The following is a 26,906-nucleotide window of genomic DNA, read 5'->3' as shown; positions in this document are numbered from 1 at the left end:
TTATGTTTTGTTTCTGATTATGTACTCCCTTTGTCTTTCTGTCTTCTCTAGGCACCTGTTCTAGTGTGCTTAATGTATGTAATTTTTTCTGTGTTCATATAAAGTATATATTGTTATGTTCTTGTGTATTTTTAATTATGTAAATGGTATTGTATTATAGATCTCATTGTCTTTATTTTTTTCATTTGGCGTGTTTTTAAGATTCATCATATTATTATCCCCTAATTTGATATACTGAGAATGCTTGTAACCCCCTGCCACCACACATAACCCTAGACAGACATCTTTTCATATGTCCCCTTACAGATCTTTTTGAATAGGCCCAGGCTCATCGCTTTTGGGTTGTAGGGTAATGCAAATGCAGGCATTTTAGGCCAAACCTCAGTAATTGATTCCTGAACATCAGATGCTATACATGAAAATTTCAACCAGAAGGAATTTCTTGTTATTTTTAATGGGAAAAAATACGATTCATCACAAGTCAACTCAACCCCAAATCTATTTCCTACAGCATAACTGAAACTTAGTAAAGTAGTAATCTAGTCTGGTAAGATGTAAAGTGCTTGAAACATCATTTTCTGTTATCAGACATAGCTTATTAGTGAGTGTTTGCTTTGAATGCATCAACAAGAACCGTTTGCCTGCCCTCTCGTGACCTGCCATAGGAAGGCCAAGAGCAGCCCCACAGAGGATGGTGCTGGATGCCCTCTGCGCCAGCAGCTGTGGAGATGCACATCCCCTTTGACAGTCTGTGCTTTTCAAAATGTTTATGCACTTATGACTACTACAATGTTCTGATAAGTGTATTTGGATTATAATTTGATAATTTCTGCCCACCATTTTGTTAAAAATGTATTCATTTGGGGGCATATAAATACACATTTTTTTTCTTATATAAACACCAGACAACTTCTGCTCAAGATTTTGCCTTTAAACCCTTAGGAAGATGCAGCCCTGGGAAGAGATGGTCTCCCTTAGGAGAGGTTTAGGTTTCCTAAACCTTGTTTCCTAAACCTTCAGCCTGGGCTGTTGCTGCTATTTGCAATGAAGGGGCAGGCAATGATTGTCCAAGGCTGGGGCCTCACCTCAATCCCCATCCCTAATGTCCCCCATCCTTGATCTGAAGGCCTTCATCTGCCTCAGGAGTTCTCACATTCTTTGTTGATGTTGTTAGTTCCTTTACTATATACTTACCTCTCTTTCCTGTAGTTTCTCCTCTGAAACCCCAAGTTCAGTTTTCTTTTGGACGTAAGCAAATGACTTCCTTGATTTTTCTGAGATTATTTGAAATTTAGAATTAGACATAATTAGTAGTAAAATTCCAAAAAGAAACTTTAAGAAACCAATTTTTTTTTTTTAAAATAAAAAATAGTATAGGCCAGTTGCTAGTTGCTGAGAATACTTGTATAGCCCTCTTAAAAGAAGACTCAGGTTTTGTTTGTTCGTTTGTTTGTTTGTTTTGAGGGGACAGGGTCTTGTTCTGTCACCCAGACTGGAGTGCAGTGGTGCAATAATAGCTCACTGCAGCCTCAAACTTCAGCCTCTCTGGTAGAATACAGGTGTGTACCACCGTGCCCAGCTAATTTTTTGTAGAAACAGCATGTCGCTATGGCTGGTCGTAAACACCTGGACTCAAGTGATGCTCCTGCCTCAGCCTCTCAAAGTGTTGAGATTACAGGCATGAGCCACCACGCCCAGCCAAGAGATGGTTTTAACAGTAGGGCCTCAGGTTGAGGACAGCATTCAGAAGGTCTGATGGTTTAACACAGGAAGGAGACTGGGGTTAACAATTTACTTTTTGTTGCAGATTTTTTTCAGATAGCTTTCAGTCTCAAAACTCACTTTCTACCCAAAGCTATGACAGAGATAGCATGTTTAGTTTCCATTCCTGGTCAAGGATGCCTTCTTTGTTCTAGAATCAAAATAGCGGCTTTATGAATGGTTGTGTATCCACTTCCAGTAGTAATGGCTATACATTATGGAGCACTCAACTGTGTGGCAGGTACTGCATAGAGTGCTTCATATCTGTCACTCATTTAATCTTCACAATCACTGTTTTCCAAGTGAAGCTTAACATAGTGAAGAAACTCACCTAGTCACACAGTTTTTCAGAAGGGGTCAGAGTTCAAACCCCATATCTGTCTAACCTCCAGAATACTGGTTTTGGGAACTGTGGGTGATTCTAGATAATTTGATTGTGGGATTGTCATTCTCATTGTAATCTCCTTAAATCCATTAAAGTTCATTAGCCAAGCCAATAAAGCCTAGGCTGGCCTTTGCAGTCAGGATGCTGGTAGTGATCAGGTAGGTAGGCAAACAGCTATAGAACCTCCAAACAAGGCTCTCTGCTGTCTGAATGTACAGTGTGTTACAGAAACATGATTGACAAATGTAAATATGCCTGAAATAGATTCATCCGAGAGAGAGGCAGGCTGCTAATTTGTTAATCAATTGATTCGGTATGCATATCACCCATGCCTGCTGAATTCAGTTTTTCTTTAGAAGGGAGTTAAATAAATAGCACTGAGTTCTCAACCTTTGGCTCCCTGCTCCCTGGGGCAGCCTGTAGGCCCCCCTTTTCATTCTGACAGATGAATAGGCAAGTGATCCATTTTATCTTTTGGGAGGGTGGAGGAAGAGGTAGATTCTAGTCTGGCCTTCATGATGTTATACCTCAGATTGCCACATTGGATTTGAGGATCCTCAGATCTCAGTGGCATGTTTGAAGAAGATCTCAGGGATTGGGTTATCTCTCCTACAATTGACTATTCTCATTTTTTATGGGTTAATTCTTACTAGTTTCACTTTCAAAGGTAATTTTAGCATTTCAGGAAAACTTATATTTGTCCCCTGTATTTAATATGTTAATATGATATTTAAGCACTAGATCCTACTTTGTACAGTATTTCAAGGTATCATGAAATTAATGGTCCTTTTTTTTTTTTTGAGACAGGGTCTCACTCTGTCGCCCAGGCTGGAGTGCAGTGGCACGATCCTGGCACACTGCAACCTCTGCCTTCTGGGTTCAAGCGATTCTCCTGCCTCAGCCTCCTGAGTAGCTGGGACTACAGGTGCCCACCACCACGCCCAGCTAATTTTTCATATTTTTAGTAGAGACAGGGTTTCACCATATTGGCCAGGCTGGTCTCGAACTCCTGACCTTGTGATCCACCCACCTCGGCCTCCCAAAGTGCTGGGATTACAGGCGTGAGCCACCACACCCAGCCATTGTGTTCTGAAAGAAATAGTGCTTTGGAAAAATATAGTTTAAAAAATGCCTTGTAATTTGTATGTGCATATAGAATTATAATTTCATAGCAAAAGCTTTTTGGAAAATATTTGCTGTAGATACTTAGAATTTATTGGGCATTTACTCATTGTCAGGCATTGTGGTAACTACTTGAAATAGCTCATTTAGTCCAGATACCATTTTTTGCCCAACACTATGGGTTTGGGAAAAAAGGACATGCATGGTTTCACCCTAGCATATAACTAGAAGTTGCAGTCAGTCAGGGTAACATACAAAAGGTTCACAGTAAATATTTACTGTTTAAATCGACTGTTGAGAAAATTAGGAACAGGTGAGGGGAGGAAAAAGACTATGACAGTGGGGGACAGATAGTTTGGGAGAAGAACCAGGGAAAGCAGCTGGGAACTTTGCCTCAGAGTAGACCTTGGTGCCATCTTGTGGGTGGATCTGGAAAGGACCAAGCAGATGCACATCCGCTTCTACTAGGATGCCTTTGCAGAGCCCCAAATTTCCATGCAACATTGATAGAAAACTGCAAATCAGATAATCAGAACTCTGGTCTAGGAATCAGTGGATCTGTGTCCTGTCCATCAGCAAGTCCTGATCACTCTCTCCAAAACATATCCTAAATCTGTCTGTTTATCTCTGTGGCTGGCCCCAGGCCAAGCCACCATCTTCTCTTGTTTGGACTACTGCGGAAGCTTCCTTACTGGTCTTGCCTCTACTCTCATCCTCCATTGGTTCATTCTCCATTGGCAACCAAAGACATCGTTTTTAGAAAGAAGAATCAGATTATATCACTTCTTTGTATAAAACATTTAAGTGACTTTTCATGAAATTTAGAATAAAATTCAAATGTCCTGCCTTAGAAAGCACTGCATCGTATGATCCCTGCTTAACTGTAACTTCATCTCATGACCTTCTTTGTGTGGCCCCTGCCTAGCTGTAACCTGATCTCTTGACCTTCTTCCTCTTCATTTCCTCCAGTGTCCCACCTTATTTCCACTGTAGGTGCTCTGCACTAGCTGTTCCCTCTGCCTGGTACTCCTTCCTCCACCCCTTGCATAACCTTGCATAGAATGACAGGCTACTTCCTGTCATTCAAATCTCACCTCTTGCATTGCTGCCTCAGAGGGACCTTCCTTGACTCTTGATTCATTTACTCTCCATCACATCTTTCCCTGTTGTTAAGTAGAGATATTATCTGTCATGCTGTCTGTTGAATCCTCAATGCCTAGGAGACCATTTGGCACATAGTGGATGTTCAGTAAAGATCTGTCAGAAGGATAAATGCTGTTTTCCAGTTTCTTGATCTTTTTCCAGCTAGATATAGATTAGGGCCAGGTTATTTTAGACTTTTCCTAATAGAGCATGAAAAGACCACAGGAATTAAATTCAGACAGAACGGAGTCCCATTCCTGCAACTGCTGCTTACCCACTATTTGACCATACTTCTCTGAGTGTCAGCTTCTTCATCAATAAAATGGAGTTGATGAGCTTACCTTGCTTATAAGGTAAGAACTAAATTGGACTTAAATATGATTGGATCCAAAGTATTTACGTGTTACTTTTTTCTGTTAAAACTGACTGGACCATGTTATTTACATTTTCCTCTCCTACTACCCAAGGGACAGGATTAGGTTAGGTTCTTTGTACTCCTAGTATCTAGCGCTGCACTTGTCTTACAGTAGTAGGTGGTCCACAAGTGTCTGGATTTAGACTCTTCCACACCAAAAACTGGTATCTCCTGATTCTTTCCAGGCTGTGTCCCTTTGATCACATTATTTCTCTTTGTCCAGAGAGAGAAACAGATGGTCACTGGTTGTACATGGAAAGCCTGAAGGGATAGTATGGCTCAGGCCAAAACTGGATTTATGTCTTTACTGTAGTTCGTGGGTTTTGTATACAGCTAATGTAAATTGACCCCAGGATAACTTCTGTTTTTAATAAAGGGATGAAGGAAAAAAGAGATAGATCATATGATTGTTTTGTAGTTCCTAGGACTTCCACTCTTCGTAAGATTTTTATTTCTGTTTCTTTTTTTTTTTTTTTTTTTTTAAAGACAGAGTCTCGCTCTGTCACCCATACTGGAGTACAGTGGCTCTGTCTTGGCTCACTGCAGCCTCTGCCTCCCAGGTTCAAGTGATTGTCCTGCCTCAGCCTCCTGAGTAACTGGGATTACAGGCACCCACCACTCCCGGCTAATTTTTGTATTTTTGGTAGAGACAGGGTTTTACCATGTTGGCTAGGCTGGTCTTGAACTCCTGACCTCAGATGATCTGCCCTCCTCAGCCTCCCCAAGTGCTGAGATTACAGGCGTGAGCCACCACGCCCAGCCATTCTCTGTTTCTTAATGGAATAAAGTACCTATGAAATTATTCTGAAAACTAGAAGTCTTGTATTACATACATATATTTATGTAATAAGCTGGTATGAGTATAATTTCTAGATAAATGATTGGTTTAAAAAGATTAGCTGTTGACTGCACATTAATTCCAAAATATTTTTTGAATACCATGTACCAGACACTGTTTTGGGTGTTGGAAATACAGTAATGAATAAAGCAGGTAAATCCCCATTGTTACAGAACTTTATATTCCAGTGGGAGAAACAGACAAAAGAGAAGATAGATAATAAAATATGTAGTATACCAAATGGTGATTGGGAGCTAAGAAGAAAAAACAAAGCAGGCAAGGGACAGGGAGGGTAGAGGGGAGTAGAAATTTTACATAGGTTGGAATTGTATATCTGTTTTCTTTCTCATTCACCCCTAATCAAGATTTATAACATAATAACTTTGCCTTCTAGTACCACATCTAAATGATGTTAAATCAGGCAAACAAAAGAGATCAAAGCTTCTAATAATTTGTTTCATATATCTGCCAACCATATTTACAAAAAATTTTACTTTACAATATTAAAATGCAAATTGGCACCGTCATATTGTCTGATTATAATCTTATAACCTTTTTAAATAATAAATCTTAATATATCCACAAATATTTAAAAGTATAAAAGATTAAATTTAACAACAGGTATAATTACTGATATCAGCTACTGAACACAGTGTTGTTTCTATATTGCTTAAAAATGTCAGTTGCTTTTAAAGCTGAAAGATTAAATCAAAACTATGCTATTTAAATTGATTTGAAAATGACTATTCCCTTGTAAATATTAATGTGAAAAATAAGTTATTATTAAGAGGGCTGTGACCTGAAGCCTTAGGTCAGTTTGGTTATGATTTCCATACATAAAGAAAGGATGGATACAAGAATTCTAGTAGTTCCAGTCCTCTTTTTAGAGCAGTCAGGAAGTTGTTTACTCTTTGAGGACTCACTGCTGACGTCTGCTCACTGAGTAATGTCATCAGATTTCCTGGTGGTGGTTATTTTGGGGGGAGCAGCGGTAAGTAGTTGTCCGGCTGTTAGAAGACTCTGCTCCATAGAGGTCCTGAGAGCCGGATATACCCCGTAGACAGGATGTAAGGTTAAATGCAATCTAGTTAAGTAAATAAAGTAAGTGTTTAATGGTAAAAAGGAATTGCTGAAACATGAACATTTTAAAATGATATTGCTAAAATTTTACCCTGGCAAAATTCATAGTCTTAAATCTTTTAAAAGTGAACCCATAGCTACCTTTATTTCTTAAAATAAATCCAATGGTGAGTTACTTTTATAAGTTCACATCATAAATTTATGCTGTCCTTTGTACAAATCAAGTTATTTCACCAGCTTTTGGTGTAGACCACACATTCAGGATTGTTTACCTAGAAGGGTTGAGCCTTTTGCCCTGAGCTTTCCAGACTTTTATCTTTTCCCTCAGCTTGTGACAAATATAAATATGTATATACATACTTTTTATTCATGCTGGTCATTAATATTTAAACAATTTATTATTGCCTTTATTTTTCTTACTGGTTTCCTTAAGTTTGTACTGTTGACTTTCTCAAACTTAATGATTTGAAAGCTTAGTATACTTATTTATTTTGTGACAAAAAGGTTTTAGACTATAGATTTTGCCTCTCATTATAATTTAGCAGTAGTATCCTGTAAGTCTTACTACATAATATTCACTTTTATTTTCCAAGTAATCTGTAGGCATAGTTTGCATATCTCTCTTTGATTCAATAATTTTGTGAGTTAATATTTTTAAGTTTTCTAAGGAGATAGGATTTTTTTATTGTTGCTTTAACTTAAGTTTTTAATTCCTAGTTTGCTTCGTTGAAGGATAAAAACTGTACAGTTTTTACTTTAGGAATATATAATAAGGGTTTTTTTGGTAACCTCATATATCATGTTTTTCTAATATTTATAAATATTTTCTTTCTTTCCATTCAGACTTTATTTTTTATCTGTTTGATCCTTCTTAGTAAATTTCATGAGTATTCTGTCAGAGACTGAGACACCAATTCATATAAAGGACCCAAGTGGCTCTCTGACCCTGCTTTATTGTGGCAGTAGCAGCATCCCTCCAGTTTATGCTTTTTTCTGCTTTCTCTTATGAAACTGTGCCCCATACTGTAGGAAATCAGCAAAATGATTTTCTTTCTCTTCTTCCTGTCATTTTCTTCCTTTCTTCTTCCTGAGCAGTTCCACTGCATTCTCCTAGCAATAGATCAGTCTCATTCATTTGCTCATTGCTTTAAACTTGTTCATAAAGTGCTGGTGCAACAAACAAAAAACTCATCGTTCAAATTGGTCTCGCAGAGCCTCTTGCTTTCCTTCTTCCTGCACTGTGAGAGTATGATGATTATACAGACCATTTCAAGCACTTGAAAGTTGACTTTTAAAAAATAATAAAGCCAGGCGTGGTGGCTAACACCTGTAATTCCAGTACTTTGGGAGGCTGAGGCAGACGGATCACTTGAGGTCAGGAGTTTGAGACCACCCTTGCCAATACGGCAAAACCCTGTCTCTACTAAAAATAACAAGAATTAGCCAGACGTGGTGGCTGGTGCCTGTAGTCCCAACTACTTGGGAGGCTGAGGCAGGAGAATTGCTTGAACCCGGGAAGTGGAGGTTGCAGTGAGCTGAGATCGCGTCAATGCACTTTAGCCTGGGCTACAGAGTGAGACTCCGTCTCAAAAAATAAAAAAGAAAATAAAAAAGAAAATGATTATACAGACCAGATCTCTCCTTTTTTCCTGATTTTAAAAAATGTGGCAAAATACACATAACGTAAAATATACCATCTTAACCAGTTTTAGGTGTATGGTTGAATGGTATTAAATACATTCATAATGTTGTGCAACTGTGATCACCATCTATCTCCTGAACTCTTTTCATTTTGTAAAACTAAAACAAGGTATCCATTAAACAAGAACTTCCCCATTCTTCCCTTCCCCCTCTCCCTGGCAAACACATTCTGCTCTCTCTATATTTTGACTACTCCAAGTACCTCATATAAGTGGAATCATAGAATTTGTCTTTTTGTGACTGGTTTATTTCACTTAGCATAATGTTCTTACAGTTCATCTGTTCCATAGCATATGTGTCAGAATTTCCTTTTTATGGCTGAATAATATTCCATTGTATGCATATATCACATTTTAAAATACATTTATTCTTTTTTTTTTTTTTTTTTTTTTTTTAAGAAAGAAACAGGATCTCACTGTGTTGAGCTCACTCCCAGGCCCGAGTGATTCTCCTGCCTTAGCCTCCCACTTGGGAGGGACTGCAGGCACATGCCACCACTCCTGGCTTTGTTTATTTGTTCATCTGTCATTAGACACTTGGGCTGTTTTCATGTTTTAGAAATTATGAATAATGCTGCTATGATCATGGGCATACCAATTTCTGTCTGAATCACTGCTTTTTATTCTTTTGAATGTATACCCAAAAGGGGATTGTTGGATCGTATGTTAATTCTATTTTGTTAATTTTTTGAGGAATTGCCATTCTGTTTTCTGCAGCAGCTATACCATTTAATATTTCCAGCAACAGGGGACAGAGGTTCCAGTTCTTACATGTTCTCATCAGCACTTGTTGTTTTCTGGTGGTAGTGTGAGGTGGTGTCTCATTGTGGTTTTGATTTTCATTTCCCTCATGGTTATTGATATTGAGCATCTTTTCATGTGCTTATTGGCCCTTTCTTTTATTAACATATCTTCTTTGGAGAAGAATGTCTGTTCAAGTCCTTTGCCCATTTTTGATTGGGTTGTTGTTGAGTTTATAGATGTTCTCTATATATTCTAGATATTACTCTCTTACCAGATACATGATTGGCAAATACTTTCTCCAGCTCTGTGGGTTACATTTTTACTCTGTTGTCTTTTTATGCACAAAATTTTAAAATTTTGTTGAAGTTTAATTTGTCTCTTTTTTCTTTTGCTGCCTGTGCTATTGGTATCATATCCAAAAAAATCATTGCCAAGTCTAGTGTTGTGAAGATTTTGCACTGTATTCTCTTTTAAGAGTTCTGTGTATTAGGTCTTAAATTTAGGTCTTTAATCCATTTTGAATAAATTTTTGTATATGGTGTTAGATAAGGGTCCAACTTCATTCTTTGAATGTGGTTATTCAGTTTTCCCAGCACCATTTGTTGAAAAGACTCTCCTTTCACCATTGAATGTTCTTGGCTCCCTTGTTAAAAATTATTTGACCCTATACACAAAGGTTTATTTCTGGGTCCTTTATTCTAGTTCATTGGTCTGTAGGTCTGTCTTTATGCTAGTACCACATTATTTTGATCACTGTAGCTTTGTAGTAAGTTACAAAATCAGGAAGTGTGAGTTCTCCACTTATGTTCTTTTCAAGATTGTTTTGGCTATTCGAGATCCCTTGAGATTCCATATGAATTTTAGAATGGGTTTTTTTCTATTTCTTCAAAAAACATATTAAGGATTGCTTTGAATCTATAGATTGCTCTGAGTAGTATTGACATCTTAACAATGTTAAGTATTGTAATTTGTGAATATGGGATGTGTTTCCATTTATTAAGTCTTTTTAATTTTTCAGCAATATTTTGTAGTTTCACTTGTACAAATCTTTCACTTCCTTGGTTAAATTAATTCGTAAGTGCCTTATTCTTTTTCATGCTATTGTAATTGGAATTGTTTATTGTAATTTCTTTTGAGATTGGTCATTGTTAGTGTATAGAAATGCAACTTGTTTGGTGTGTGTTGCCTTTATGTCCTGATACTTTGCTGACTTTATTAGTTCTAACAGGCTTTTGTGTATGTGTGTGTGGAATCTTTAGGGTTTTCTTACATATAAGATCATACAAATGAATAAAGATAATTTTACTTCTTATTTTCTATTTCGACTGTCTTTTTTTTACCTATTTGCTCTGGCTAGGACTTTCTATGTTGAATAGAAGCAGTAGGCATCCTTGCTTTGTTCCTGATCTTAGAGGAAAAGTCCTTTACCATTCATTATGATGTTTGCTGTGGGTTTTGTTCATACATGGCTTTTTTAAAAATGTGTTAAAAATTTTTTTTCTTCAACTTTTAAGCCCCGAGGTACTTAGGGATGTGCAGGTTTGTTATATAGGTAAATGTGTGCCATGGTGGTTTGCTGCACAGATCAACCCATCAACCAGGTATTAAGCCCAGCACCTGTTAGCTATTATTCCTGATGCTCTCCCTCCCTCCACCTGCCACAGGCCTCAGTGTGTGGTGTTCCCCCCACATGTGTTCATGTGTTCTCATCGTTTAGCTCCCACTTATAAGAGAGAACATGCAGTGTTTGGTTTTCTGTGCCTGTTAGTTTGCTGAGGATAATGCTTCCAGCTCCATCCGTGTTTGTGCAAAGGTCATGATCTTGTTCCTTTTTATGGCTGCACATACTGGCTTTTTAAAATTATTATTATTATACTTTAAGTTCTAGGGTACATGTGCACAACGTGCAGGTTTGTTACATATGTATACGTGTGCAATGTTGGTGTGCTGCACCCGTTATCTTGTCATTTACATTAGGTATATCTCCTAATGCTACCCCTCCCCCTCCCTCCACCCCATGGCAGGCCTTGGTGTGTGATGTTCCCCACCCTGTGTCCAAGTGTTCTCATTGTTCAATTCCCACCTATGAGTGGTGTTTGGTTTTCTGTCCTTGTGATAGTTTGCTCAGAATGATGGTTTCCACCTTCATCCATGTCCCTACAAAGGACATGAACTCACCCTTTTTTATGGCTGCATAGCATTCAATGGTGTATATTTGCCACATTTTCTTAATCCAGTCTATCATTGATGGAAATTTGGATTGGTTCCAAGTCTTTGCTATTGTGAATAGTGCCTCAAACATACGTGTGCATGTGTCTTTATAGCAGTATGATTTATAATCCTTTGGGTATATACCCAGTAATGGGATGACTGGGTCAAATGGTATTTCTAGTTCTAGATCCTTGAGGAATGGCCACACTGTCTTCCACAATGGTTGAACTAGTTTGCAGTCCCACCAACAGTGTAAAAGGGTTCCTATTTCTCCACATCCTCCCCAGCACCTGTTGTTCTCTGACTTTTTAATGATCACCCTTCTAACTGGTGTGAGATGGTATCTCATTGTGGTTTTGATTTGCATTTCTCTGATGGCCAGTGATGATGAACATTTTTTCATGTGTCTGTTGGCTGCATAATTGTCTTCTTTTGAGAAGTGTCTGTTCATATCCTTTGCCTACTTTTTGATGGGGTTGTTTGATTTTTGCTTGTAAATTTGTAAAGTTCTTTGTAGATTCTGGATATTAGCCCTTTGTCAGATGGGTAGATTGTAAAAATTTTCTTCCATTCTCTAGGTTGCCTTTTCACTCTGATGGGAGTTTCTTTTGCTGTGCAGGAGCTCTTTAGTTTAATTAGATCCATTTGTCAATTTTGGCTTTCGTTGCCATTGCTTTTGCTGTTTTAGTCATGAAGTCCTTGCCCATGCCTATGTCCTGAATGGTATTGCCTAGGTTTTCTTCCTGGGGTTTTTATGGTTTTACGTCTAACATTTAAGTCTTTAATTCATCTTGAATTAATTTTTGTGTAAGGTGTAAGGAAGGGATCCAGTTTCAGCTTTCTACATATGGCTAGCCAGTTTTCCCAGCACCATTTTATTAAATAGGGACTCCTTTCCCCATTTCTTGTTTTTGTCAGGTTTGCCAAAGATTAGATGGTTGTAGATATGTGGTACTGTTTCTGAGGGCTCTGTTCTGTTCCATTGGTCTATATCTCTGTTTTGGTACCAGTACCATGCTGTTTTGGTTACTGTAGCCTTGTAGTATAGTTTGAAAAGCCAGGTAGTGTGATGCCTCCAGCTTTGTTCTTTTTGCTTAGGATTGTCTTGGCAATGCGGGCTCTTTAAGTTCCATATGGACTTTAAAGTAGTTTTTTCCAATTCTGTGAAGAAAGTCATTGGTAGCTTGATGGGGATGGCAATTGAATTTATAAATTGCCTTGGGCAGTATGGCCATTTTCACGTTATTGATTCTTCCTGTCCATGAACATGGAATGTTCTTCCATTTGTTAGTATCCTCTTTTATTTCATTGAGCAGTGGTTTGTAGTTCTCCTTGAAGAGGTCCTTCACATCCCTTGTAAGTTGGATTCCTAGGTATTTTATTCTTTTTGAAGCAATTGTAAATGGGAGTTCACTCATGATTTGGCTTCCTGTTTGTCTGTTATTGGTGTATAGGAATGCTTGTGTTTTTTGCACATGGATTTTGTATCCTGAGACTTTGCTGAAGTTGCTTATCAGCTTAAGGAGATTTTGGGCTGAGACGATGGGGTTTTCTAAATATACAATCATGTCATCTGCAAACAGGGACAATTTGACTTCCCCTTTTCCTAATTGAATACCCTTTATTTCTTTCTCTTGCCTGATTGCCCTGGCCAGAACTTCCAACACTATGTTGAATAGAAGGGGTGAGAGAGGGCATCCCTGTCTTGTGCCAGTTTTCCAAGGGAATGCTTCAAGTTTTTGCCCATCCAGTATGATATTGGCTGTGGGTTTGTCATAAATAGCTCTTATTATTTTGAGATAGGTCCCATCAATACCTAGTTTATTGAGAGGTTTTTAGCATGAAGGGCTGTTGAATTTTGTCAAAAGCCTTTTTTGCATCTATTGAGATAATCATGTGGTTTTTGTCTTTGGTTCTGTTTATATGATAGATTACGTTTGTTGATTTGCGTATGTTGACCCAGGCTTGCATCCCAGGGATGAAGCCAACTTGTTCATGGTGGATAAGCTTTTTGATGTGCTGCTGGATTCGGTTTACCAGTATTTTATTGAGGATTTTTGCATCAATGTTCATCAGGGGTATTGGTCTAAAATTCTCCTTTTTTGTAGTGTCTCTGCCAGGCTTTGGTATCAGGATGATGCTGGCCTCATAAAATGTTAGGGAGGATTCCTTCTTTTTCTATTGATTGGAATAGTTTCAGAAGGAATGGTACCAACTCCTCTTTGTACCTCTGGTAGAATTCAGCTGTGAATCCATCAGGTCTGGGACTTTTTATGGTTGGTAGGCTATTAATTACTGCCTCAATTTCAGAGCCTGTTATTGGTCTATTGAGGGATTCAACTTCTTCCTGGTTTAGTCTTGGGAAGGTTTATGTGTCCAGGAATTTATCCATTTCTTTTAGATTTTCTAGTTTATTTGTGTAGAGGTGTTTATAGTATTCTCTGATGGTAGTTTGTATTTCTGTGGGATCAGTGGTGATATCCCCTTTATCATTTTTTATTGTGTCTATTTAATAGATTCTTCTCTCTTTTCTTCTTTATTAGTCTTGCTAGCAGTCTATCAATTTTGTTGATCTTTTCAAAAAACCAGCTCCTGGATTCATTGATTTTTTTGAAGGGTTTTTTGTGTCTCTATCTCCTTCAGTTCTGCTCTGATCGTAGTTATTTCTTGTCTTCTGCTAACTTTTGAATGTGTTTGTTCTTGCTTCTCTAGTTCTTTTAATTGTGATGTTAGGGTGTCAGTTTTAGATCTTTCCTACTTTCTCTTGTGGGCATTTAGTGCTATAAATTTCCCTCTACACACTGCTTTAAATGTGTCCCAGAGATTCTTGTATGTTGTGTCTTTGTTCTCATTGGTTTCAAAGAACATCTTTATTTCTGCCTTCGTTTCGTTATGTACCCAATAGTCATTCAGGAGCAGGTTGTTCAGTTTCCATGTAGTTGGGCAGTTCTGAGTGAGTTTCTGAATCCTGAGTTCTAGTTTGATTGCACTGTGGTCTGAGAGACAGTTTGTTATAATTTCTGTTCTTTTACATTTACTGAGGAGTGCTTTACTTCCAACTATGTGGTCAATTTTGGAATAAGTGTGATGTGGTGCTAAGAAGAATGTATATTCTGTTGATTTGGGATGGAGAGTTCTGTGGATGTCTATTAGGTCCGCTTGGTGCAGAGCTGAGTTCAGTTCCTGGATATCCTTGTTAACTTTCTGTCTCGTTGATCTGTCTAATGTTAACAGTGGGATGTTAAAGTCTCCCATTATTATTGTGTGGGAGTCTAAGTCTCTAAGGACTTGCTTTATGAATGTGGGTACTCCTGTATTGGGTGCATATATATTTAGGGTAGTTAGCTCTTCTTGTTGAATTGATCCCTTTACCATTATGTAATGGCCTTCTTTGTCTCTTTTGATCTTTGTTGGTTTAAAGTCTGTTTTATCAGAGACTAGGATTGCAACCCCTGCCTTTTTTTGTTTTCCATTTGCTTGGTAGATCTTCCTCCATCCCTTTATTTTGAGCCTGTATGTGTCTCTGCACGTGAGATGGGTCTCCTGAATACAGCACACTGATGGGTCTTGATTCTTTATCCAATTTGCCAGTCTGTTGCTTTTAATTGGAACGTTTATCCTATTTACATTTCAGGTTAATACTGTTATGTGTGAATTTGATCCTGTCATTATGATGTTAACTGGTTATTTTGCTTATTAGTTGATCCAGTTTTTTCCTAGCATCGATGGTCTTTACAATTTGGCATGTTTTTGCAGTGGCTGGTACTGGTTGTTCCTTTCCATGTTTAGTGCTTCCTTCAGGAGCTCTTTTAAGGCTGGCCTTGTGGTGACAAAATCTCTCAGCATTTGCTTGTCTGTAAAGGATTTTGTTTCTCCTTCACTTATGAAGCTTTGTTTGGCTGGATATGAAATTCTGGTTTGAAAATTCTTTTCTTTAAGAATTTTGAATATTCACACCCCCCCCCCCTTCTGGCTTATAGAGTTTTTGCCAAGAGATCCGCTGTTAGTCTGATGGGCTTCCCTTTGTGAGTAACCCCAACCTTTCTCTCTGACTGCCCTTAACATTTTTTCCTTCATTTCAACTTTGAATCTGACAATTACGTGTCTTGGGGTTGTTCTTCTTGAGGAGTATCTTTGTGGCATTCTCTGTATTTCCTGAATTTGAATGTTGGCCTGCCTTGCTAGGTTGGGGAAGTTCTCCTGGATAATATCCTGCAGAGTGTTTTCCAGCTTGGTTCCATTCTCCCTGTCACTTTCAGGTACACCAATCAGATGTAGATTTGGTCTTTTCACATAGTCCCATATTTCTTGGAGGCTTTGTTCGTTTCTTTTTACTTTTTTTCTCTTAACTTCTCTTTCCGCTTCATTTCATTCATTTGATTTTCAATCACTGATAACCTTTCTTCCACTTGGATCAAATTGGCTACTGAAACTTGTGCATGCATCACGTAGTTCTTGTGCCATGGTTTTCAGCTCCATCAGGTCATTTAAGGTTTTCTCTACGCTGTTTATTCTAGTTAGCCATTCGTCTAATCTTTTTTTAAGGTTTTTAGCTTCTTTGTGATGGGTTCAAACATCCTCCTTTAGCTCAGAGAAGGTTGTTATTACCGATCGTCTTAAGCCTTCTTCTCTCAAGTCATTAAAGTCATTCTCCATCCAGCTTTGTTCTGTTGCTGGTGAGGGGCTGCTTTCGTTTGGTGGAGAAGAGGCACTCTGATTTTTAGAATTTTCAGCTTTTCTGCTCTGGTTTCTCCCTATCTTTGTGGTTTTATCTACCTTTGGTCTTTGATGCTGGTGATGTAAAGATGGGGTTTTGGTGTGAATGTCCTTTCTGTTTGTTAGTTTTCCTTCTAGCAGTCAGGACCCTCAGCTGTGGGTCTGTTAGAGTTTGCTGGAGGTCCACTCCAGACCCTGTTTGCCTGGGTATCACCAGTGGAGCCTGCAAAACCGCAAATATTACGGAACAGCAAATGTTGCTGCCTGATTGTTCCTCTGGAAGCTTCATCTCAGAGGGGCACCCAGCCGTAGGTGTCAGTTAGCCCCTAGTGGGAGGGGTCTCCCAGTTAGGCTACTGGGGGGTCAGGGACCCACTTGAGGAGGCAGACTGACTGTTCTCAGATCTCAAACTCTGTGCTGGGAGGACCACTACTCTCTTCAAAGCTGTCAGACAGGGACGTTTAAGTCTGCAGAAGTTTCTGCTGCCTTTTGTTCAGCTATGCCCTGCCCCCAGAGGTGGAGTCTACAGAGGCAGGCAGGCCTCCTTGAGCTGTGCTGGGCTGCACCCAGTTCGAGCTTCCTGGACGCTTTGTTTACCTACTGGAGTCTCAGCAATGGCAGAGGCCTCTCCCCCAGCCTGGCTGCTGCCTGCAGTTTGATCTCAGACTGCTGTTCTAACAGTGAGCGAGGCTTCCTCTGCATGGGACCCTCTGAGCCAGGCATGTGATATAATCTCCTGGTGTGCCGTTTGCTAAGGCCGTTGGAAAAGCGCAGTATTAGGGTGGGAGTTTCCCAGTTTTCCAGGTACCATCTGTCATGGCTTCCCTTGGCTAGGAAAGGGAATTCCCAACCCCTTGCGCTTCCCGGTGAGGTGATGCTCTGCCTGCTTCGGCTCACACTCTGTGGGCTGCACCCTCTGTCCGGCAAGACCCAGTGAGATGAACCCCGTACCTCAGTTGGAAATGCAGAAATCACACTTCTTCTGCGTTGCTCATGCTGAGAGCTGTAGACTGGAGCTGTTCCTATTCGGCCATCTTGGAACCTCCTGTGCTCATACATGGCTTTTTAAATGTTGAGGTAGTTCCCTTCTATTTCTAGTTTGTTGAGTGTTTTTATCATAAAAGGATATTGAATTTTGTTAAATGCCTTTTCTGCATTATTTGAGGTATAATGAATGAGGTTTTTGTGCTTTATTCTGTACGATAATGTATTACACTGATCAATTTTCATTTTTCGATACATCCTTGTGTTTCAGGAACACATCCCACTTGGTCATGGTGTATAATGCTTTTATTATGCTGCGAATTCAGTTTTCTAGTATTTTGTTGAGGATTTTTGCATCAGTGTTTATAAGGGATATTGGCCTGTAATTTTCTTTTAGTGTCTTTTGTTGTTGTCGTTTGTTTTGTTTTTGAGATAGAGTCTCACTCTGTTACCTGGGCTGCAATGCAGTGGCATGATTGTTTTGTTTTAAGGGATAGGGTCTTGCTCTGTTGCCCAAGTTGGAATGTAGTGGCACAATCTTGTCTCACTGCAGCCTGGACTTCCTGGGCTCAAATGATCCTCTTCCCTCAGCCTCCTGAGTAGCTAGGATTATAGGTGCATACTACCATGAGCAGCTTTTTCTTCTTCTTCTCTTTTTTGTAGAGTTAGGGTCTCATTATGTTGCCTAGGCTTGTCTTGACTCCTGGCCTCAAACAGTCCTCCCACCTTAGCCTCCCAAAGGACTGGGATTACAGGTGTGAGCCACCACATCTGGCCCTGACTTTGGTATCAAGGTAATACTGGCCTCATAGAATGAGTTAGGAAGTGTTTCTTTCTCTTCAGTTTTTTGGAAAAGTTTGAGAAGGATTGTATTAGTTCTTTAAATGCTTGGTAGAATTCACCCATGGAGCCATTGGGTCCAGGGGTTTTCTTTGTTGGGGGATTTTTGATTACTGATTCAGTCTGCTTACCAGTAATAGATCTATTCGGGTTTTCTGTTTATGATTTGGTCTTGGTACTTTTTGCGCTTCTATGAATTTGTCCATTTTATCCAGATTATCCAATTTGTTGGTGTATAATTGTTCATAGTATTCTCTTAGAATCCTTTTTATTGCTGTAGAATTGGTAGCAGTGTCCCTACTTTCATTTCTAATTTTGGTAATTTGAGTCATTTTTATTTTTTTCTCCATCTAGCTAAAGGTTTGTCAATTTTGTTGATCATTTCAAAAATCAGCTTTTGGTTTCCTTGATTTTTCTGTATTATCTATTCTCTATTTTATTAATCTCTGCTCTAATCTTTATTATTTCCATCTGTTAACTTTGCATTTAATTTGCTCTTTTTCTAGTGCCGTAAATTATAAAGTTAGGTTGTTGATTGAGATCTTATTTTCTAGTGTATTTATAGCTGTTAATGTTCCCCGTAGCACCGTTTTTGCTGCTACATCCCATAAGTTTTGGTATGTTGTGTTTTTGTTTTCATTCATCTCCAAGTATTTTCTAATTTATCATGTGTATTCTTCTTTGATCTGTTGGTTTAGATTGTGTTGTTTAATTTCCACGATTTTGTGAATTTTCCAGTTTCACTATTGTTACTGGTTTCTCACTTTATCCTGTTGAGGCCAGAGAAGATACTTTGTGTTATATCTATCTGTTAAAATCTATTGAGGTTTGATTTGTGGCCTAACATATAGTCTGTCCTTGAGAATGTCCCATGTACACTTGAGAAAAATGTATTGTTGTTGGGTAGCACATTCTGTATATGTCTATTAGATCTTGTTGGTTTTATTGTGTTGCTTAAGTCTAGCCATTATGGAGAGAGGGGTGTTGAAGTCTTCAACTGTTATTTTAGAACTGTCTCTTCCTTCAATTCTGGCAGTTTTTACTTTATATATTTTAATGGTCTGTCACTGGGTACATAATTGCTTATAATTGTTATATCTTGTTACTCTATTGAATCTTTAACATATAATGTCCTCCTTTGTCTCTTATAGCCTTTTTTGGTTTAGAGTCTATTTTGTCTAATGTTAGTATAGCTACCCCTGCTCTTTTTTGATTACTATTAGAATATCTTTTTCTGTCCTTTCACTTCCTGTTTTTGTCTTTGGATCTAAAGTGAATGTCTTATAGACCACATATAGATGGGTTCATTCTGCCAATCTCTGTCTTTTGACTGGAGAGTTTAATCCATTTATATTTAAAGTAATTACTCAGCCTGCACAACAAAGCAAGACCCTGTCTCTACAAAAATTTAAAAATTAACCAGGTGAGGTGGCATATACCTGTAGTCTCAGCTACTCGGGAGGCTGAGGTGGGAGGATCTCTTGAGCCCAGGAGTTCAAGACTACAGTGAGCTATGATCATGCCATTGCACTCCAGCCTGCGTGATAGAGCAGTACCCTGTCCCTAAAAATAAATAATTACTGATAAAAGTGGACTTAACTTCTGTCATTTTGCTATTTGTTTTTCTGTATGTCACATAGTTTGTTTTTTTTTTTTGTCTTCCATTTCTTTAATTACTGTCTTCTTTTGTGTTTAGTTGATTTTTTGTAGTGCAATATTTAAATTCCTTTCTCACTTCCCTTTGTATATATTCTATAGCTACTTTTTTGTGGTTAGCATGGGGATTATAGTGAACATCTTAATGTTATATAAATATTTAATTTGAATGATGCCAGCTTAACTTCAATAACATACAAAAATTCTTCTCCTATACTGCTTTATTCCCACCCTTTTCAGTTATTGATGTCACAAAATTAAAACTTTATGTAGTTGATCCTCCATATTGGTGGGTTCCACATCCGTGGATTCAGCCAACTGAAGATTGAAAATATTTAGAGAAAAAATAAAAATAAAAATAAAAAATGTAAAAATTAGTACAGCATTAACTGTTTACATAGCATTACATTGGATTAGGTATTATAAGTAAGTAGAGACAATTTAAAGCATAGAGGAGAATGAGAGTATGTTATATAAGGTAGTTGAGCATCCATAGCTTTTCATGCATATGGGTGTTCCTGGAACCACTTCCCTGCAGATAACAAGGGACAACTGTACATTGTGTGCCCAAAAGCATACACTAATACTTTCAAATGTCTCTTATTTAGAAAATAAAATGCAAAATACAGAGTTACCAACCAAAGTTACAATAATACTTCCTTTTAAACCAATGATTTTTTTTCCCACCAAACTGTATTCATCTCTTAAATCATGTAGGAAACAAAAAAAGGAGTTATAAGCCATTTATACAATAGTGATAGCTTTTTAAATTATCCATGGTTTCACCTTTTTTGAGATCTTTATTTCTTCAGACAGCTTTGAGTTACTGTCTAGTATCCTTTTATTTCACCCTGCAGGACTGCCTTGAACATTTCTTGCAGGGCTTATCTAGTGGTAATGAACTCCCTTAGTTTTTTTGATTTGTTTTATTTTGTTTTTGTTTTTGTTTTTCATTCTGGAGATGTCTTAATTCCTCCCTCACTTTTGAATGAAGTTTTAGGATATAGGATCTTTGATTGACAATTTTTTTTCTTTTAGCACTTTAAATATAGCTGACCTCCTAAGCTTCTGATGAGAAATCTATTGATAATCTTATTGAGGATTTCTTGTGTGTGACCAGTTTCTTCTTTCTTGCTGCTTTCTTTTTTATTTTTCTTCTTTTTTATTTGTTAATTTTTTTTGAGATGGCGTCTCACTCTGTTGCCCAGGCTGGAGTGCAGTGGTGTGATCTCGGCTCACTGCAACCTCCACCTCCCAGGTTCAAGCAATTCTTCTGCCTCAGCCTCATGAGTAGCTGGGGTTACAGGCACCCGCCACCACACCCAGCTAATTTTTTTTTTTTTTTGTATTTTTAGTAGAGACAGGGTTTCACCATGTTGGCCAGCCTGGTTTTGAACTCCTGGCCTCAGGCGATCCTTCCATCTTGGCCTACCAAAGTGCTGGGATTACCAGCGTGAGCCACCATGCCCAGTTCTTGCTGCTTTCAAGATTCTCTTTTTATCTTTCAGCAGTTTCATTATAGTGTATCTTGGTATGGGTCTCTTTGAGTTCATCTTACTTATTGTTTGTTGAGCTTCTTGAATATTTATATTTATGTCTTACATCAAGTTTGGGATGTTTTCTTCATACATTTTCTCTTTCTCTTTCTCTCCAGCGTCTGGGACTCCCATGATGCATATATTAGCTTGTTTCATGGTGTCCTTCAGGCACTGTAAGCTCTGTTCACTTTTTTTTTTTTTCAAAGCTTTTTTCTGTTTCCCAGACTCGATAATTTCAATTGTCCCCTCTGTAAGTGTGCTCATTTTTTCTTTTGCCTGCCCAAATTTGCCTTTGAATCTCTTCAGTGAATTTTTCATTCCAGTTATTGTACTTTTCAGCTCCAGAAATTATTTTTGGTTTCTTTTTAGTTTTTTTCCATCTCTTTCCTTATGTTTTCATGTTGTTCATGCATCATTTTCTTGACTTTCACCACATCTTTCTTTAGTTCTTTTAGCATCTTTAAGTTGTTTTAAAGTCTTTGTCTAGTAGATCTGCCATTAGGTATCTTTCAGGGGTGGTTGCTGTTGATTTAGTTTTTTTTTTCATTTGAATTGGCTGTACTTTGCCTGTTTCTTTGTATGCTTTGTGAATTTGTGTTGAAAACTGGACATTTGAATTTAATAATGTGGTAACTCTGGAAGTCATATTCTCCATCTTCCCCAGGGTTTGCTGTTATTGTTTTGTTTTGTTTTGTTTTGTTTTGTTTTTAATTGTGGTAGGCCATCTCTGTGCCAAGGATCAGTCTAATGTGTAAACTTAAGGTCTTCTCAGGCATTTTCTAAGCCTTTCCCTAGGCTTGCATAATCTCTTTCTAATTTTCCCTGTATATGCCATTGCTTTTGAATGCCTTAGTCCCTAATGTCTGATTCTCAAAGGGGAAAAAAGAAAAAATGAAAGGAGAGGAAGGGCGTTAGCCCTTTAAATCTCCTAGAAGTCTCTTCAACTAGAGGGGGAATGGCTTGCAACAATGGGAGAAAGTGCAACAATAATGCACCCCTTCTTTATCTGCACCTCTGTATTCAGTGATCAGAGCACAGATCCCTGATATTTGGAGGACAAGGTTGTTTTTGCCTTCCCTAGGTCCTGCAGGTTGTGTGCAGGTTGCTTCAGGAACACATGCACAGCTACCCACCATGGGCCTGGGTACCTGCTATGTGCTAAGAGCTAAAATTAACTGTGGTTTACCATCCAAGCCTTCCCCTGGAAGTTGCAAGTCTTCAGTTGTTCCTAAAATAGCTATATCAGACATATTCTGCCAGTGCAATATTGTCTAGGTGAGAAGACAGATTCCTGGTGCTTCTTACTCTACTGTCTTCTCTGAATCCATCTTTTAAGACTCTCCTTGGACCTCTTGGACCATCTTCTCTCATAGAAATTCTGGCTTTGGCATCTGGTTACACCAGTATGAGACTGGCCCATAGTTGCACAACTCAAGAGGATAGATGATACCATGCACTGTCTGTTCTCCTGACTCTTTCACCTAACTGAAGAATCTTCCTCCTCAGTCTTTGGTCTAGAATATTAGGGACCGTCATTCTTTTTATACCTTCTGAGAGATAAAATTATTAGAAAGCAATTCAGAAACTGAACCAGTGGCCCATAATTAGTAGACATAAGCATCTCATGGTTAAAAATATATGTCGATTTTTCTTCTGTCACTAAGCAAACTTCATATGATGTGCTTACTAGAATAGATCACTGCTTGAGGGGAGAGATTGGAGGAGGGCAGTCAGTTGGGAAACATTTTGTAGGAAGTCCTATGGATCTTGTTCTTCTGTTGCTGTGATGAATCATACCATCACATAGAGGCCTAGATTGGGATCTCATCAACACCTACAGAGTTTCTGGGCAAATTACAAAATGTATCTCTTTCCCTGGGTAGCAGCCCAGTGCCAGAATTCATCATCTGGAACTGGATTTCAGCCCCACCTTCTCCCTTCCTTGGGCCCCTTTGTGTTGTACACAGACTATTCAAATCGTCTAGTGTTCCTGAGTTTACAGCACACTGTATGGAGCTAAACAAACCTGGGTGGAATCCCAGCACTGCCACTTGCTGTGTGGCCTTAATGCAGGGTAATTAGAACTTCAGTTTTCCAGCTATAAACTCTCACCACATTACTATTGGATTCAGTGAAATAACATATGTTCAGCCCTTAGCACAATAACCAGAACACACTGAGTCTTCCATTGGTGCTGTAATTGTTGTTACTCATTGGGGTTTGGTTATGATATTATATTTATCTTTGATTTAGCATTACATTCTCAAATGGATAAGTACTTATCAGTAAGTGCTATTATGCTCCTCTGTGAAATGGAAAGTGTCAACCATTTCTCAGTGACATTCCACGGTTCTGACTGCTGGACTGCATTACTCGTGTGCCATTTGGATATAAGATTTCATCGTCCATCAGGAAAAAAATGGAAATAGGCACAGAGGGAATCAGCGTTTATTTAGTATCTGTTATTGGGGGGCTTTCTGTATTGTCATCTCATTTGGCCTTTGTAACAAATGAGAAATTGAGGCTGAGGAAGATTAATTCACTTAAAGTCACATGTAGCTAGTAAAAGGCAAAGCCAGAATCACATTCATTTTATTTATTCATTTTATTTCTCCTTTCCTGCTCCCCACTTCTCCTGGGGGCCATAAGGAGATCCTTAGGATTCTTCATAATCATTTCATTTATCTACTATTTACTTTATTTGTCTCTAGAATAGAAATTTTGCTTTCATTTCTGGCACTGATTAGAGAGAGAAAAAGTTAAGCTTCTCTCTGTGGCCTTTTTTTTTTTTTTTTTTTTTTTTCTCATTTTTAAGCAGATCTCTTTCTTACAGGTAGCAGTAGCTGATGTGCAATTTGGCCCCATGAGATTTCATCAAGATCAACTTCAGGTAATAATGAACTGTGCTGTATTTTTCACATGCTGATTTTCTTTAAAAAGGGTGGAGGTGGAGCTAAATTTACACATTTAAAATAGTCTTTCATTTAGATAATAGTGTTTGGATCGGTGTTAAATTCCCTGAACTCTGTAACAGTATTATAGTTATATAAGACAATATCCTCTTCTTAGAAATACACATTAAGGTGTTTAGAGATGAAGTGTTTGTAGCCTGCTTTCATTGGTTCAGCAGCAGTAGGCCAGGCACGGTGGCTCATGCTTATAATCCCAGCACTTTGAGAGGCTGAGGCAGTAGGATTTCTTGAGCTTGAGGAGTCCTTGAGTTTGAAACCAGCCTGGGCAACATAGGGAGATCCAGTTTCTGCAACAACAGCAACAACAAATTAGATGGGCGTGGAGGTGTGTGCGCCTCTGGTCCCACCTACTTGGAAGGCTGAGGTTTTGAGAATCACCTGAGCCCAGGAGGTCAAGGCTGCAGTGAGTCATGATCGCACCATTGCACTCTGGCCTGGGCAACAGAGTGAGACCCTGTCTCAAACAGAAGGAAAAAATTGGTTCAGCAATAAATAAGAAATGTGTATAATTGCATGTATGTACATGTACGTGTTTAGAGAGAGAGAGAAAGCATAGCAAAGGTGGTAAAATGTTGATAAATGTAGAGAAAGGGCATCTTTAGTGTTCATTTTCATTCACGTTTCTGTAGATCTGAGATTTTCCAATATAAAAAGTAAAAAGATTGTCTTTTCAATGTTGCTGAATCAGCTGTATCAGAGAGAAGATATCTGTAATATATGTAATTCAAAATATGAGACAGAAAACAACCAATTGAAATTTAGTCAAGTTATCCAGACTCCCCGCACATAAACACATGTTTCATTCACTATTACATTTAAAAATAATGTGAAAAGTGCTGACAGAAATGTGTGTTCTTAGTTCTCTGCATGTATGGTCTTTGTGTAGTTGAGTAAACTCGGAAGAAATAAACTTAAGGAGGGTTTCTGACAGCTTTGCAGTCTGTTTCACAGGCTGCCCATCTCCTCCTTACCACTGTTGCCCCATTGTCAGTCTGCTTCTGAAGGGATGGAGCACCGGTGCTCCTGAACCAGATTGGGAGTGAGAATAGCAGGCAGAGAGAGAGGGAAGGAGGCTGGCTGGATAAGGAAGAAGCTATGGATACAGGCCTCGCTTGCTCCAGGCCAGGACTGACGTGATCAGGGGCAACCAGCCACTGTCCTGGGCAGAGGCACAGATGCTACCTCTCGTACCTGGTGACTGTGTCACCAGGCTTTGAAGTGTCACATTTTGGTCTACTTTAAATCTTTCTTCTTTTAATCAAAGTGATTTTTTTTTTAACTTGGAGGAATTACATAAAATCTTGAGTCAAACATTTCAATACATTATTTATAGGATTAAGTATTCCAATAATTTCACCAAGATATTAGCATTCACCATCTGAGAACTTACCCAGTTAACTTTCTTTTAACTAAAATAAATATTAATGTGTTTTAATTCATTTAGTTTCAAGATAAAATGCCTAACTAAACCTTTGTTGAGTTCTGTCAGTGGGTTTCTTAGCAAAAAAGTAGGCATATGGCCAGGTGCAGTGACTCACACCTGTAATCCCAGCATTTTGGGAGGCCACAGCGGGTGGATCACTTAAGCCCATGGAGAGACCCCATCTCTACTAAAAGTACAAAAATTAGCCAGCCATGGTGGTGCACACCTGTAATCTCCCAGCCACTGGGGGCGCTGAGGTACAAGAACACTGGAACCCTGGAGACGGAGGTTGCAGTGAGCTGACATCACACTACTGTAGTCCAGCCTGTGCAACAGAGGAAGACCCTGTCGCTCACCCACCATCCCCCCAAAACACACACACACACACACACACACACACACACACACAGAAATGACAATTCTGACCAGGCACGGTGGCTCATACCTGTAATCCCAGCACTTCGGGAGGCCAAGGTGGGAGGATCACGTGAGCTCAGGAGTTCGAGACCAGCCTGGCCAACATGGCAAAACCCCATCTCTATTAAAAATAACAAAAATTCACCGGGCATGGTGGCGCGTGCCTGTGGCCCAACTACTTGGCAGGGCTGAGGCAGGAGAATCACTTGAACCCAGGAGGCAGAGGCTGCAGTGAGCCGAGATCGTGCTATTGCACTCCAGCTTGGGCAACAGAGTAAGACTCGTCTCAAGAAAAAAAAAAAGTGTAAGAAATGACAATTCTAACATCTTTGTTTAAAAAAGTGTTTGTGCTCTTTTGATTCAGGTACTTTTAGTGTTTACCAAAGAAGATAACCAATGTAATGGATTCTGCAGGGCATGTGAAAAAGCAGGGTTTAAGTGTACAGTTACCAAGGAGGCTCAGGCTGTCCTTGCCTGTTTCCTGGACAAACATCATGACATTATCATCATAGACCACAGAAATCCTCGACAACTGGATGCAGAGGCACTGTGCAGGTAAGCCCAAGACTCTGGCCTAAATAGTCCCATTGGCCTTTGTGACAATACATGCAGCCTAGAAATAGATTAAGTTAGACTCACTCTCTCTTTTAAGTTGCTTTCCATGCATCTAAAATAAACAGAATATTAGAACCTCACTATTTGTAGGACTGATGTATGTCTCTTTTGTTTTGTCTTGCTTCACTTTACTTGAAACAGTAAGAAAATATGAATAATAAGAATTATTAAGGGTCAAAGTGAAACCCAAAATGTAATTAACCACAGATATCACTTGCATATTAGTGCAGTAAGAATTATAATTTTTCAGATTGTTTTCAAAGTTGTAAAAATTTTGAAAATTGCCTTTTAATGTTCGATGAATGGGTTTTATTTATAACACTTGCACATTGTCAATACTATGAGA

At 38.7% G+C, this 26,906-nt stretch overlaps 1 protein-coding gene across 5 annotated transcripts in view; it reads left to right on the top strand.

Annotated features, from left to right (window-relative positions):
* Positions 1 to 26,906, top strand: part of PDE8A (phosphodiesterase 8A) — a 155,046-nt gene that overhangs the window by 58,123 nt on the left and 70,017 nt on the right. For all 5 annotated transcript variants that reach the window (XM_077937737.1, XM_077937739.1, XM_077937736.1 and 2 more), the window contains 2 exon segments: positions 23,967 to 24,023; positions 26,310 to 26,500. In XM_077937737.1, the coding sequence (XP_077793863.1) occupies positions 23,997 to 24,023; positions 26,310 to 26,500 (218 nt within the window). In that variant the 5' untranslated portion in view covers positions 23,967 to 23,996.

The sequence above is a fragment of the Macaca mulatta genome, chromosome 7 (assembly GCF_049350105.2).
Source record: "Macaca mulatta isolate MMU2019108-1 chromosome 7, T2T-MMU8v2.0, whole genome shotgun sequence".
Classification (NCBI taxonomy): domain Eukaryota; kingdom Metazoa; phylum Chordata; class Mammalia; order Primates; family Cercopithecidae; genus Macaca; species Macaca mulatta.
The sequence above is the reverse complement of the archived record's forward strand: the minus strand, read 5'-3'. Positions and strand labels throughout refer to the sequence as shown.